This window comes from Fulmarus glacialis, unplaced genomic scaffold (assembly GCF_000690835.1).
Source record: "Fulmarus glacialis isolate BGI_N327 unplaced genomic scaffold, ASM69083v1 scaffold7834, whole genome shotgun sequence".
In the NCBI taxonomy this organism is placed as follows: domain Eukaryota; kingdom Metazoa; phylum Chordata; class Aves; order Procellariiformes; family Procellariidae; genus Fulmarus; species Fulmarus glacialis.
The window spans coordinates 85,435-98,186 of record NW_009209951.1 but is presented as its reverse complement, the minus strand read 5'-3'; the positions used below and the strand labels follow the sequence as shown (position 1 = coordinate 98,186).

The 12,752-nt window shown below is 40.5% G+C and overlaps 1 protein-coding gene across 1 annotated transcript in view; it reads left to right on the top strand.

Annotated features, from left to right (window-relative positions):
- Nucleotides 1–12,752, top strand: part of TBXAS1 (thromboxane A synthase 1 (platelet)) — a 230,740-nt gene that overhangs the window by 138,312 nt on the left and 79,676 nt on the right. Inside the window, exons 7-8 of the mRNA XM_009577010.1 lie at nt 1,937–2,085; nt 3,807–3,937. Coding sequence (XP_009575305.1) covers nt 1,937–2,085; nt 3,807–3,937 — 280 coding nt within the window. The remainder of the gene's footprint in view (nt 1–1,936; nt 2,086–3,806; nt 3,938–12,752) is intronic.

The following is a 12,752-nucleotide window of genomic DNA, read 5'->3' as shown; positions in this document are numbered from 1 at the left end:
CTTTAATATTTTCCATACTGTGCTTTCTCCCATTTGTTATGCATTTAATATCCTATTATCTTTTTTGTTGCTCTTTCATCAGAGGTCTTCACTGAACGGTTCACAACACTGTCTAGCCCCTTCTCTGAGCAGATGCATTTCTTCTAGGACCCTGTACGGCATATGAGTAGTTCAAATGCATTCTTTCTAGTAGGCACTGTTTTGCATACACTTCATTTGCTAGGTTGGTCAGTGCCCTCTGAAGTTCTTTGTGATTTCCCCCAAACTGTAGCAGTGCAAATAATTTTGTTTCATCTAAAGAAATAGATATTTAGCCACAATTCATCGGTCTCTTTTCAAGTACATACGCAAGTGTATGTGTGTGCACAGAGATCTCTTTATTAAACATCTGAAGAGATGCTATGAAACCCTGAGATACATTACGCTTAGCATAGTGCTCTGATGAAAATTGACCTTTTGAGTCCTTCCAGGCTTTCCCTTTTTTTCCATTTGTCCTTTTTCTTTGCCTGGTCTTTTAGCTATTGATCCATGATAGGGTTTCACCTCTCAAGAGGCACTTTGGAAAAGACCTTTTGAAAGTATAAATGAATGATGTTGACCATCTCAGAATATGATCTTCCAGTTGTTTTATCATACTACCATTTCAGCAGGTTTGACATATATTAATGTGATTCTCATTGCACTGCAGTTTCCCAGAATTGCCTTTGGAGCTATTTATTGGAGGTAAATACGCTATCTGCAACCTCCTGTCGTCTTGTACGTTAGCTGTCTTTAGCCATTTTGTGTTTCACCAACAACTCCAAATTTAGTTTTTAAGCTTTTTCAGTACCTCGGAGAGGTAGATGATCTAGTGCTTCTGAAATTATTGTTTTATTGCAGTGCCCCCTCTTTTAACATCTCAACTTCTAATAATGCTTTTTTTTTTTTGTGTAAGAGTTGAAAACCCGAATAAGTAACTTAGCTTTGCAGTACTATTGTTATCTTCCAAATCTGCTCTGGTGTCATCAGAATGACAGTGCCCAAAGATCATAGTTTAGAAATGCTGCTTCACAATAGATATACAGGGTATACTGGGCCTGAGTCCTGTCCTTGTCTTAATACATGCTCACTCAGGTTAAAACACGAGAGAATTTGATATTAGCCTTTTGTAAGGGAACGTACATATAGGAACAGTCATTGCAGACGTGACCACAGATCAGAATAATCAAATTTCAAGGATATTTTACATTCTCAGACCATTTATCTCAAAACTAAATATAGCTGCTAATGCCCAGTAGAAATAAAGACGGTGAGACAACTGGATAGATGGTCAGATATGCGGGGAGAGATTCAGTAAGTTCTGAAGTTTCTAGACCATGGTCCACAGATCATTTGTAGTTCTCAAAGCATTTGCTGCGCCTCTGCAGAGATACAGATTTCACATGGTGTCAGTTCCTCTTGGTTTTGACCACAATTTTACATTACAAAGGAGCTGTCAAGAAGACGAAGGAAATCCTTAACAGGAAATTTACTTAAGCACCTCTTGTCACTGAGAGTTTAGGCTGGACTGGTAGTAGATGTGGTTTCTGCTGTTTAAAATGAGAAAGGAATGATCTTTTATTAGGATGCATACTAAGAAAATACTTATGAATCTCTGATATGTTGCATTTGATTTCTAGCTAGTAACAAATGAAATTGTTTATTTTTTTATAAATTTTCAGCGGAATTATTGAGCTATATGAAAATATGTTCACTCTGTAGACAGAGAGAAGGTGATTATTATTAAGCACCAGCGTTTGTCAGAATGATGGAAACATGTCTTGTTGGCAAAGCTCAAATCTAAAAGCAAAAAGAAAATCAGAGGCAAAAATTAATGTTATGTGATATTTGTAGAAGCAAGATATTAATGGATATGTAATTTGTAGCTAATGATTTATCATTCTTCAACTCAATGCAGGTATTACAACTGTTTTACCTTGGATGCCGTTGGTAGCGTAGCTTTCGGTACCGAGGTGGATTCTCAGAAGAATCCCGACGACCCCTTTGTTAAGAATTGCAGAACATTCTTTGAAATGTCTTTGTTTAAGCCTCTCCTCATTCTAATCCGTGAGTATAGTCCACCTTTGTCTACTTCTTTATGGTAATTTTCTGAAAGTCATTCTCAAATTGCAGAACATGCTGAAGCAGGAGCAGGAAGATGTATAGCAGACTTTATTTCAGAGGTGTTCAGAATGCAACCTACAGGCCCAGTATACCTTCAAGATTTCTACCATATGCTCTACAGCTCTTGTCACCATTAATGCAACTTCCTCCAGAAGCTGAGAGTCTGGGAAGGCAATGCTCCAGGTTGATCTGAGTGGAAGGTTTCTGGGACCTGTTGTTTCTACGGTATCTCTTTTAATACATTTTGGCATTGAAACAGAATAACTGCCCTTCGGAGCCTGAGAGTAAAGTTTTCGTGCACCCGGTTTGCTTGGTGGAAATTTAAATACCACCCATAAACAACAGCGGGCTAATAACCCACTAAAGAAAAGAGGTGGAGAAACATAAGCAAACAGTATAAGTCCTCCAAATTCTTATTTGAATAGCAGCAGCAGCAGCCTGGTTGATGGCTATAAAGGATAAAGATGGTAAGTGCCAGCACAGGCTGTCATTAAGAGAAGGCGTTTATTTTCAGGTGAATAGGTAGTGAATGCAAGAATGGAGTATAAAGCCATTTAGTTCTAGGGCATGAAAGCTAAGGCTTCACGGTGTCGGTGGCGTTGTTAATGCAAGGGCGGTAAGAATCGTAGCTGAGGAAGCCAAAGCATAATCGAGGTTGTTGAGGTTTTACCATCTTGCTATCTAGACCTGCTCACAGTAGTATCAGGTGGCACAGTGGCAAAGTTTCCTGTGCCCATCTGATCCTGCTGGCATTACAGATTGCACCTGTACTAGCAGCACATGAACTGTTTCCTTCTGGAATTGTGTATCCAAAATGTCCTGGGGTTAATGTTTAACCTGATTGCAAAATGGGATTTGTGACTCATTTCTGAAGGGACAGAAATGTGCCCCTATGTGTCTAAGACCATGTCCTTCATTAAAGAAAGTTTCTGTAGGGTTTGGGGTTGGATGCCTTGGTTGATCTCATTCTGCTGGTACATTATGTGGTCTGAATTTCCACACTGTGTTGCCATTTTGGCAGCACAGGGGTTTTCTGATGACCGATTTGTTAGTCTTAAGCTGTTCATAAGTTAATGAGGGGTTTATTAAGATGCAAGATTTCACTTGGATTTCTAGTTCCTGACTATAAAGGTCATGGACTGGAGACCATCCTTGTGATAACATCCCACTTCCAGAGTCTGTGACCTGTTTAGAGAAGCAAAATAAAATAGCAAACCAATATCCTAATATTGGAGAACTGTAAATGAGAATGACTACTACACAATTTTGTGGATCAGTGCCGTGAGCTGCTAGGCTAGTTCAAGATCTCCCACCTTCTGTAAGTAATTGTTTGAGTAGGCAGGGAAAATAATTCTCCCCTTTGTTGTGGTGGCTCTGTGGCATCACAAAGCTGAACTGAAATCCTGAAGCATTGTGGAAGCAAGCTTGGAAGGCATCTGTCTGGCACGGGAGTCCTGGCCAACATGGAATTTCTAAAAGGAAATCCTTTACCAGCCTATGGGGGTGGAAGAAAAAGAGGGAGAGGGAGAGAGAAAGAGGAAAAAGGAGGTTTCACAAAAAAACCACGTCCCACTTGATGAGTTTTATAATATTAATGGAAGGAGGGGGATATTATATGCTTTTACAGTCTGATTCTGTCTTTTCTTCTTTAAAATCCCTTACAGTTTCTTTCCCATTCATAATGATCCCATTGCTTCGGATTTTGCCAAACAAGAAACAAAAGGAACTGAATGGATTTTTTATCCAAACCATAAAAAATGCAATTGTCTTCAGAGACCAGCAAGATGCAGCTGAGGTAAGGCCATTTCTGTGATAAATATATGGATAAGCAAATGTTTTGAGGAAAAACTGGAAGTGGCATAAGCTTCAGTTGAAAAAGCAAACTCAGTCTGTTTGAACATTCAAAGCAATTTAGCGAAGATTTTATTCATTTTTAGCTTTATGTACCATCAACCAGGCTTGGTGTTGATGCAGAATTGTTAACACATTACAAGAAACACTGCTTCTCTTAGCTTTTCTGTTCAAATAAGGATGCAGAAAATGTTACATCTGGGATGACTTTCCAACCCAGTTTCTAGACCGAGAAGGAAGGATTCACCTTGTAGAATTTTTTCTTATCTTAAAGTCAGGTGTTTTGTCTATGCTACTTTTCCTTAGCGACCAGAGAAAGGGGAGCCCCCACTGAGTGTTTCAACCCAGTCATTACCTAGGAACTGAGGCAGGTTTTATATAGTCCTGTGACAGTTCCTACTGCTTTTGAAAATGGAAAGAACCTGAATGTCTGGTTAAGAGCAGACAGTTGATATTGAGATGGCTAAAGAGGAAGGTAGTAAATTGTACCTGAAGTATGCAAACTAATGGATATGCATTATTAGCAAATAATTTGTTACCCATGTATTTCTCTTTTGTCTGGACATAAGGCAGTTCTAGGTTTTTTTGTTTTGTTTTAATCGCTGTTGTTTTATGAAGTGTCTGAAGGCACATGCATTTTTATGAAAGCCTCTCTATTTTTGATCTACGAAGCATTTGGAATATAGGCATGTACTTCAGTTCTGTGACAACAAAAGTTCTTCAGGTCTACTTGTCCTTTTGGACCATTCGTTACTGCAGACTGCACATAATACCCCTAAAAATAAGTTAACCACTTAATTATGGGTGTGTAGTGAGAAACAAAGAATATCAATGAGAATTCCATTTTAAAGGTAACTGAGACAAGTTTTGCGTATCAATTGACATGAAACATGCTACAACATACACATTAAGAAGCTGTTAATATTGAAATATAAGAGATGTTTCTTACCACTTTGAGATGAAGAGCAATTCCAATGGGGTAACAGCACAGGTGAGAATGGATCCTCCCAACTTTTTCTCACAGCTTAGCCCCACAGCTGTCACCTTTCAGGAAAAAATTGACTTTAGTTTACATTACATTCAGGACACACTTAAAAATCAAATTGATTTTCAAAGATATTGCTGCTCTTTGCTGTGTTGTGTATTCTGCTCTTTTTCTTTGACTTTTTCTGCAGTGAAGTCTCACTTCTGTATTTGTTGCGCTTTATCACTTTATCACTTCTGTATTTGTTGCGCTTTATCACAGCTTTATCATGCTTCTTGTCTTTCCTCCAGCCCACCTTTATGAGTCTTTGCCCCCACTAGCCTTTAAAGGTCTTTGTCTCCGTCCTTATTTACATCCAAAAGGTTGTAAGCACCACTGACTGGCCACAAACAATGCACGATTCATAAACATGGTTCCTGACCCAGGCTGAGTACTGGAGGAATATTTTCTAACAGGGATGGTGTGTCTAAGCACTGGAGGAATATTTTCTAACAGGGATGGTGTGTCTAAGCTGCTTGCAGACACCTCATTTCTAGTGCACAGATCCAGTGTGAGCTTTTAATGGCATACTGGTGTGGCTGTATGTATGGAGAGTTTTGAATCCAAAATGTATGCTGAAGGGGTCTGCATGAAAAGTCTATTCTGTGTATCAATTATAAAAGGATAAAATTGACAATGAAGCAATCTAATGTGGATTAAAAGTAGTTAATATTTTAACTACTATTAATAAAGTGGAATGTATTTCTGTGGCAGTAGCACTGAGGGCATCAATCATGGGCTAAATCCTTCACTATACTAGAGATGGTCACTCCCTCAAACTGCGGACTAAGATAAAGGACAGCAGGTGGGTATGGTTAGGAGAAAACACAAAGAAAAGCAAGATGGTAGTGACAAGAGCAGGAGGCAGGGTTCTCTGAATATGCAGCCTGTGTGCAGGTTTCAGTGGTTGATGGAGCAGAGGTTTAAGGTTATATTGGAAGGGATGTTGGGAGAAGCTGTAAGAGATAACACATGGCAGTAGCTGCCCAGTATCAGGGCAGTGTGGAGGAAAGTACAAGGTCCATGTTTGCCTTAACAGTGTATGCACAAGTCCGTGACAGACTGCGGTCCCGCCTGCTCCTGGACTTGGCAAAATTGGCATATGGGAACTATTTCAAATGCTGGGAGTTGGACACTTAGGACCAGATTTCTGAGAGCACATTAAGTCCCCTTTGCAGTTGAGGATCATTAGCACGGCTTCCAAAAGCAACCGAAAAGTTTGGAGCTTCCTTTTTTTTTTCCCTTTTCACTGCCTGTCTCCTTATGTGCTCTTAGAATTTTGACTATGTTAGGTTGGTGGCACAGGAGTCTTGTTACAAGTATAGGCAACTTAATAATTTGCCGGGAACATAAGAATGGTATGTGAAACAGATCAAAATGCAGCTATGTCCAATTTAATGCAGAAATGTAATCTGCAGAGATTAGGTGTCCCAGATAGCCCTGCATTGAAGGAGAATTATGTCCTGTGTCCTAGGTCGTGAATGATGAAATGTACCCACTGAAGTCAGTCGGAGTTTTGGCACTGAATTTTAATGAGGCCAAGATATAATCGGTTGCTAGTGGTTCTTTGTGCTAATAATGGGAGCTATAAGCAAAGTCTTACGGTCTCCCTGTGCTGCATTAGGCCAATGGGTATTCCTTAGGTTGCCATATTCCTGGATGTTACATTGTGTGCGTCTTCTACTCCTCATTGATTTTATCACCGTTAAAAATGCTTTTGCGTTTTTTTTTTCTTTGGGGGAAAAAAAAAGAAGGAAAAAAAAAAGCCTTTGGAACAAACTGTAAACAATGAAAAGCTCCGCAAAAGTGATTCAGCTGAAGCTTGTCTTCCTCTCATCTGCAGCTAATGTGAACGAAGAATAAAGAAAGGCCAAAAAACAACGTGACAAGCAAAGTCAGCCTGTTATCATCCCTGTTCTATCAGTAAATGAAACAATGGTTCTGAATGCCTAAAGATAATCCCATGGGCAGATAGTAATTTTACAGCCAGGTTTAGATCTAATAATACGCTTGCAGCTTATATGAGACCTATGATGTCACTTTCTCTCATCCCATCGGTTAGTGCTGCAGATGTCATTTTAATTATATATTATCTTTCTTTGGTCAGTCAAATAATTTCAGTCCTGGATATTCCACTCATTTGGCTTACCTACAAAGACATTCAGTGGTCGTACTTTAGAAATTTTAATATATTACATTTATTCATGGATTCAAATTATTGTAAAATGCTTTTCCCACTATTTACGGAAGAGCAAATTCACCCTGCTCAGCAGAAACAGCACAAATTTAATGCACCACTTAACACCTACTTTGAAGACTCCAGCAGGATTTAAGTGTTCAAATACCTTATCCTGATTATCTGCCCAGGTTTAAATTTCTCCCTTAGGCAAAATGTTTCCAGAAACAGGGCAGACAGACTGTTTACTTCAATAAACGATAGTTTGATAGATTTTCATTTAATAATCTGATATGCAAATCATTATTCATGTAAGAGTTGTTTTTCTGTCATGTTGTAGCTCAGTTCTTAACCTACTAGTCTGTTTTAAGTGATAATATCTAGATGAAGGAGTCTTTCATGGTGCTCAAAGTTGAGACTCCTTTCTAAAACTGTGGGTTGAAACTAAATCCCCTCAGCAGATGAAAGGCCAGAATTTAATTTGTAATCCATACTAATAACAACAATTGGAATGTAACAATTTAAGGATATTGCAAAACATTTTTTTTGGAAAATCACAACAGATCTCTGGGAAAATCCATTTTTCAAAATATGTGCCCTTTAACAAGGAGAACTGGAGAGTTCATAGAGGCTGCAACACATTCTTCTGGCATCTCCTGATTTTTCCAATCATACTGTCTGCTGTGAATGCATAATTCAAGGTCACTGATCCATGCCAGGCATGTATCAGCGACCTAATGATGTTTCTGATGATGATCAGCTGTTTCTTGGTGGTCTCAAGCTGATTTGAAATGAGAGGCTGACAAAGCACAGAGAAGTATCACCAGAACTGTATTCATTGGCATCTCGGTCAGCAGTTTAGTCAATCTGGCTGGAGACTTACGGACTACCTGAATGCTTTTGGTGTAAGTGCAGAGCAGACAGAAGGAACAACGGGAGAAGAGCGTGAAGGCTGTGCTGCTGTGAACCACGCTGCCCGTGAGCCACGTGGGGTAAAGCCACAAAGAAGCTGTACGGTGCCATCAGTCCTCCTGTGAATTGGTATGGCCCTGGGACGCTCTGTACTCTGCTGTGCTAGGTCTACATCAAAAGAGGTTTTCCTCTGGTCAGCAATTTCCAGTGAACAATTGCAACACCCTCCAGTTTTCCCCACTTCTCATTCTCATTCCTCCCAATCCTTTCCCTGATGCCTGGTAAGTACAGTCACTGGCTCTGCTGCCTGCCCGCACACCCAGGCAGACATGAGTGATTCCTGGTGTGTGGAGATCCTTTGGTTTTCCAGCATCAGCCATGGGAGCCTAAAAAGGTCAGGAAACCAGATTTTGAGGAAGTCTGAAACTAAGCTTTTTAAATGCTTGCAGTGGGGAGAGAGCTGCCCTTTCACTATTGGGTAGCAATAGTAATGTACTATAAGGAAGTGGTATCTTTTGATATCTTTCTGGGAAATGATGGCCTGGTTACAACTTTAATCTCTGGAACACTGATTCCCAGGGAAAAACGTGCAATGAGCTCCCCTAAATGCTTTACTTAAGGGGAAGAGGGACGTGTGTGTGTGTACCTGCATTCTGGAGGATAAGGGACAATCTGAAAACCTAATTACTGTGGCACTCTGTTCTTTTCTCTTCCTTCCCCAGCAGTTCCCTGGAGTTTTTCCTTTTCATGAACTAATGAACTATTTTATTCAGAGCTGCTTGAAATGAGTTGAGCAGAGGTAATCCTCCTGAAAAAGTCTGATCCTCTCCTTGTCAAGGGAAAACTATACAATTACTAGGAAAACTTAGTTAAAAATTTGCTAAATACTATGTACATTCCAGGAGCTATGTGTGTGTTTGAACTGTGGAAATGCAGTACAGATGTTAAAAAGTAAATATTTTTCTAAGGAAACAGCAGATGGGATGATTAGACACCTTCTAATAGTGTGCAGTTTTCCTGCCTTTGTAGAAAACCAAGCAAAACTTGTTCATATTTGAAAGAAGGTGGTGTCCATTTAAGGATACACACTATGGCAATATTAAATAATCCATTTTTACTGATTAGTAAAGTCAGTAAAGCCAAGGATCAGTCTGGTCCTTTTGTTTTTCTAAGTCTGTAGGAGGGATGCTGTGATTCTGTTCCGCTGGGCTGTTCTCACGGTTTGATCCTGTCATTATCCACTGCTTTTGTCGGGAAGAAACGTGAAGTGGGCTTTCCAGAAAGGTAGATGAGTGTCTTAAAGATATAGAGGGAATTTGTGCTAAATATGGGGTTTGAACCCAAATCTTAAACCTGTATCTCCGCTGTTTGAAGCAGAAGGTTTTCATTTCTCTGGTATATGTTAAAAATCTTTTGAACATTAAATCTGGTGTCTGTGCTTGGGCAGCATACAGTGATTCTAAGAGGAAAAAAAAATGGCATATGTTAAAAGGCGTTTTAGTTATTCAGCCTCTTTTAAAAATCAAGCCATTACTGCTTGCTTTTAAAATTGTGTTCCTTCCTTTGCACATTTGAAAAAAAATCCTTTTTTTCTTTTTTTTTTTTTTCCTTTTTCTTAAAGATGTAATGAATTTTATAACTTCCTCAGAATTTCTTAAGTGGTCATTTAAACATAGCAAGGCCTCAAAACCTCGAATGGAGGTGAACTCAAAATCCCTATTACTTTTGGTCACCAGTTGAAATTTCTTGATCAGTCTGTTGTTATCTTTCCAACAATGAATTGCAGGCCTACGAAATGTGATCTTTTGGTTTCAGGCCTGGGCTGAAGTGTCTGGCTGAGGTGCTTTCATCATGAAATGCAGTTCTGCAGTCTCTCTGCTCAAAAGAGATCAAGGACAGAATAAGTAACGAGAGCGGTGACTTTCTCACCTCCCTGAGGTGCGTTGATGGAGAAGCAGGAAGAGTTTTGCATTACTGCTGCATCTGTCCCAGTTCTGCAGCCCAAGCACACCTGTGAGCCCGGCGCTTTACGAGCACTGCAGTTACAAGAAGATAGCAAATATCTACTCGGTTACCTGCTGCCAGCAAGCACATAACCAGGTCTGCTTGCTATTGCTCACTCTTTGCTCTTATTGCACCATTTCTACTGCCTCCCCGGTTATGGATCAGAGTACTTTATGGATCCTAGACAAGGAACAGGCAGATGGTATCATGTATGTATTATCTGCCCCACTCCAGCAAACCCTGCAGCAACTGTAACAGAATAATCTTGGCATCTGGGACTCTTTCTCCAATACCTCCATCTCTCCCCAATCTCTTTTAGTCTTTTTCAGCCACTGCTGTGTATCTTCATTTCTTCTTCAGGGGGTGACAGGAGCGGTGCCCCTATCTCATATTTCACGTGTCCCACCTCAGCTACAATCTGGGGTCCAAACTGCCGTCGTGCACGTGAGTAATCTCATTGACTTCTTGGAGCACCGCTCACATGTTTCAGTTTGCAAGAACATAGACTTGTACCAAAGGACAAAAATGAAATCAAAGGACCAGGGTGTTCATACTGATTAAGCTGGTGAAGTTTTTGGGTATCCAGAGTTGCCAAGAATCATCTTGCAGACAGTACTGGGAAAATGTGATATCTATGCAGGAAAAGCTGACCTCACTTTCTAAGAGATGTGGGGTGGAGCTCCTTCAGAGGGTCTTCCAAAAAATGGTATTTTTGCCACTTTCTGGGCAGAACAGGGGAGGTTCAGATGCTCCCTATAGCAGCATTAGTCCACAGGAAGTCATTAGGCCAACAGGATGCCTTCAGAGTTACAGGGAGGAAGGACTTAAATGCTTCTGTCAATAAGGTTTGCATGTATTTTCCTTCTGTTTTCACCAGCCATTGCGGGAAGTGAAGAAGGACATTTGGCTTTGCTGATCTACAGCATATGAGAAACATCTTTTAATTGAGAAGGGTGGGATTCTTAGTGTTGAAAAAAGGTTTTTTCATCCGGAGTAAAAATAAACAAACCCACATGCTCAGTTGTTGGTAATGTCAAGGGTTTTAGTGGCTTTTTAAAATTGTGTTTATATGGTAAAATCAGTCACTTAAAATACTGTTTATCAAAAATCCAGGCCAAAAGATAGCTTAAGGACTCTTTCAAATAATGTTTGCAGTAAAATTTCTCTGAAAAACTGAAGGACGAAAGAATTAAACGGCAAACCTGTCTTTTTGAAAAAAACGCCCCATCCTGGAAGGGGAGATCCCAGCCCTGCTTACACCTCCTTCTAGGTGCTGTTTGTTGTTTTTCCTCTTCTTGATACTGAAGGCGTGGGAGTGGTCACAGCTCTGTTTTATGTGTCCATAAAACTAAGAGCAGCAAGAGCTCATTGTGCTTTGAAGGTGGGATCCAGCAAATGCTGGTCTGTGTCACTGAGCTTTGTGGTGGCTTGACCAGCACAGGCAAAAAACGGAGGATGAGGAGGCCAAAAAAAAAGGTGGTTGTTCCTTATAAGGGCCTGGGTCTCTTGCTTCTCCTCTACAACCTAGACCTGGCCCACCCCATCATGAATTTTTTGCTTTACCCTCCCTTCTGATGGCAAGGGGACCCTGTGCTTGTTATCCAGCGAGAAGTTAAAACATTGAAAATCCTGTTTATGCCTGTGGTAATTCCCTGTAGGCAATAACGTCAGTGCTGGCCACTTGTCCCAGCCTGATCCTGTGCTGGTAATGAGTATTCGCAGCATGCATTTCAATGTCTGATTAAACCTTTCTGAAAGGCCATCTGTTTGAGGAGGATGTGGCATAGGCTTTAATACTCTTTATACCTAGTCCTCAATACTGCTGTTTCATGACCTTAGACATAAAGTTTGTCCCCTGGTTAGTTAGTATCGCTCCTGATACTCCCATCAGAGAAAATAATTGGATCGAGGCTGTTGCAACGCGTTGGGTCACTGTGTGTCTTTGGGGAAATGTTCCTGGGTGGGGGGGTCACAGAAGTTACACAGACCCAAGGAGACTTTGCTATGTGCAGGGCTGAGAAAAAGGTATCTGTTTTCTGGGAAGGGGGTAAAGCATCTCCAGCTGCCTTTCTTTTCTAGCACTTGGGGCAGAATCTGATGTAGTCATATATCTGTTGATACATGCCAAATCAGTAAGTAATCTGGCCTTTCTGTTGCATGTTCTCATCTGTGCAAAATATCCAGCCTAAGCAGTGTTACATCTGTCTTTTGGGGTCATTTTCCTATAGGCTTGGAATCACAGTTTCCCTTTACGATTCCCTCAGCATAAAGTAAATCTTCTCCAACTTGTCTTTTCCCGCTTCCTGTCACTTGCTTTCCTTCATGGTATGGTCTTGGTATTCATCCCTATGGCTGAAAGGAAAAAACGTCACCCTGAAGTTGTGCACATTCCCTTTCTTTTGTAACTTCTCTCTCTTACAGTTCCTCATCTCTTCTGTACGTTACCCTTGTGGTCTGTCCCTCCCAAGTTTCTCAGAAGATCCTACTTCAGGTCACTGAAAGCCCTTCCTTTTTGCTGCTTAATCTGTGATCTGGTCTTCATCCAGGGTGTGGGGTTTTCAAATCAGCAAACAAAGGGAATCTTGCCATAAAATGAAATCATCTGGAGATTAATTTTCTGCCTAACAGGGTGGTGGCCTTTAA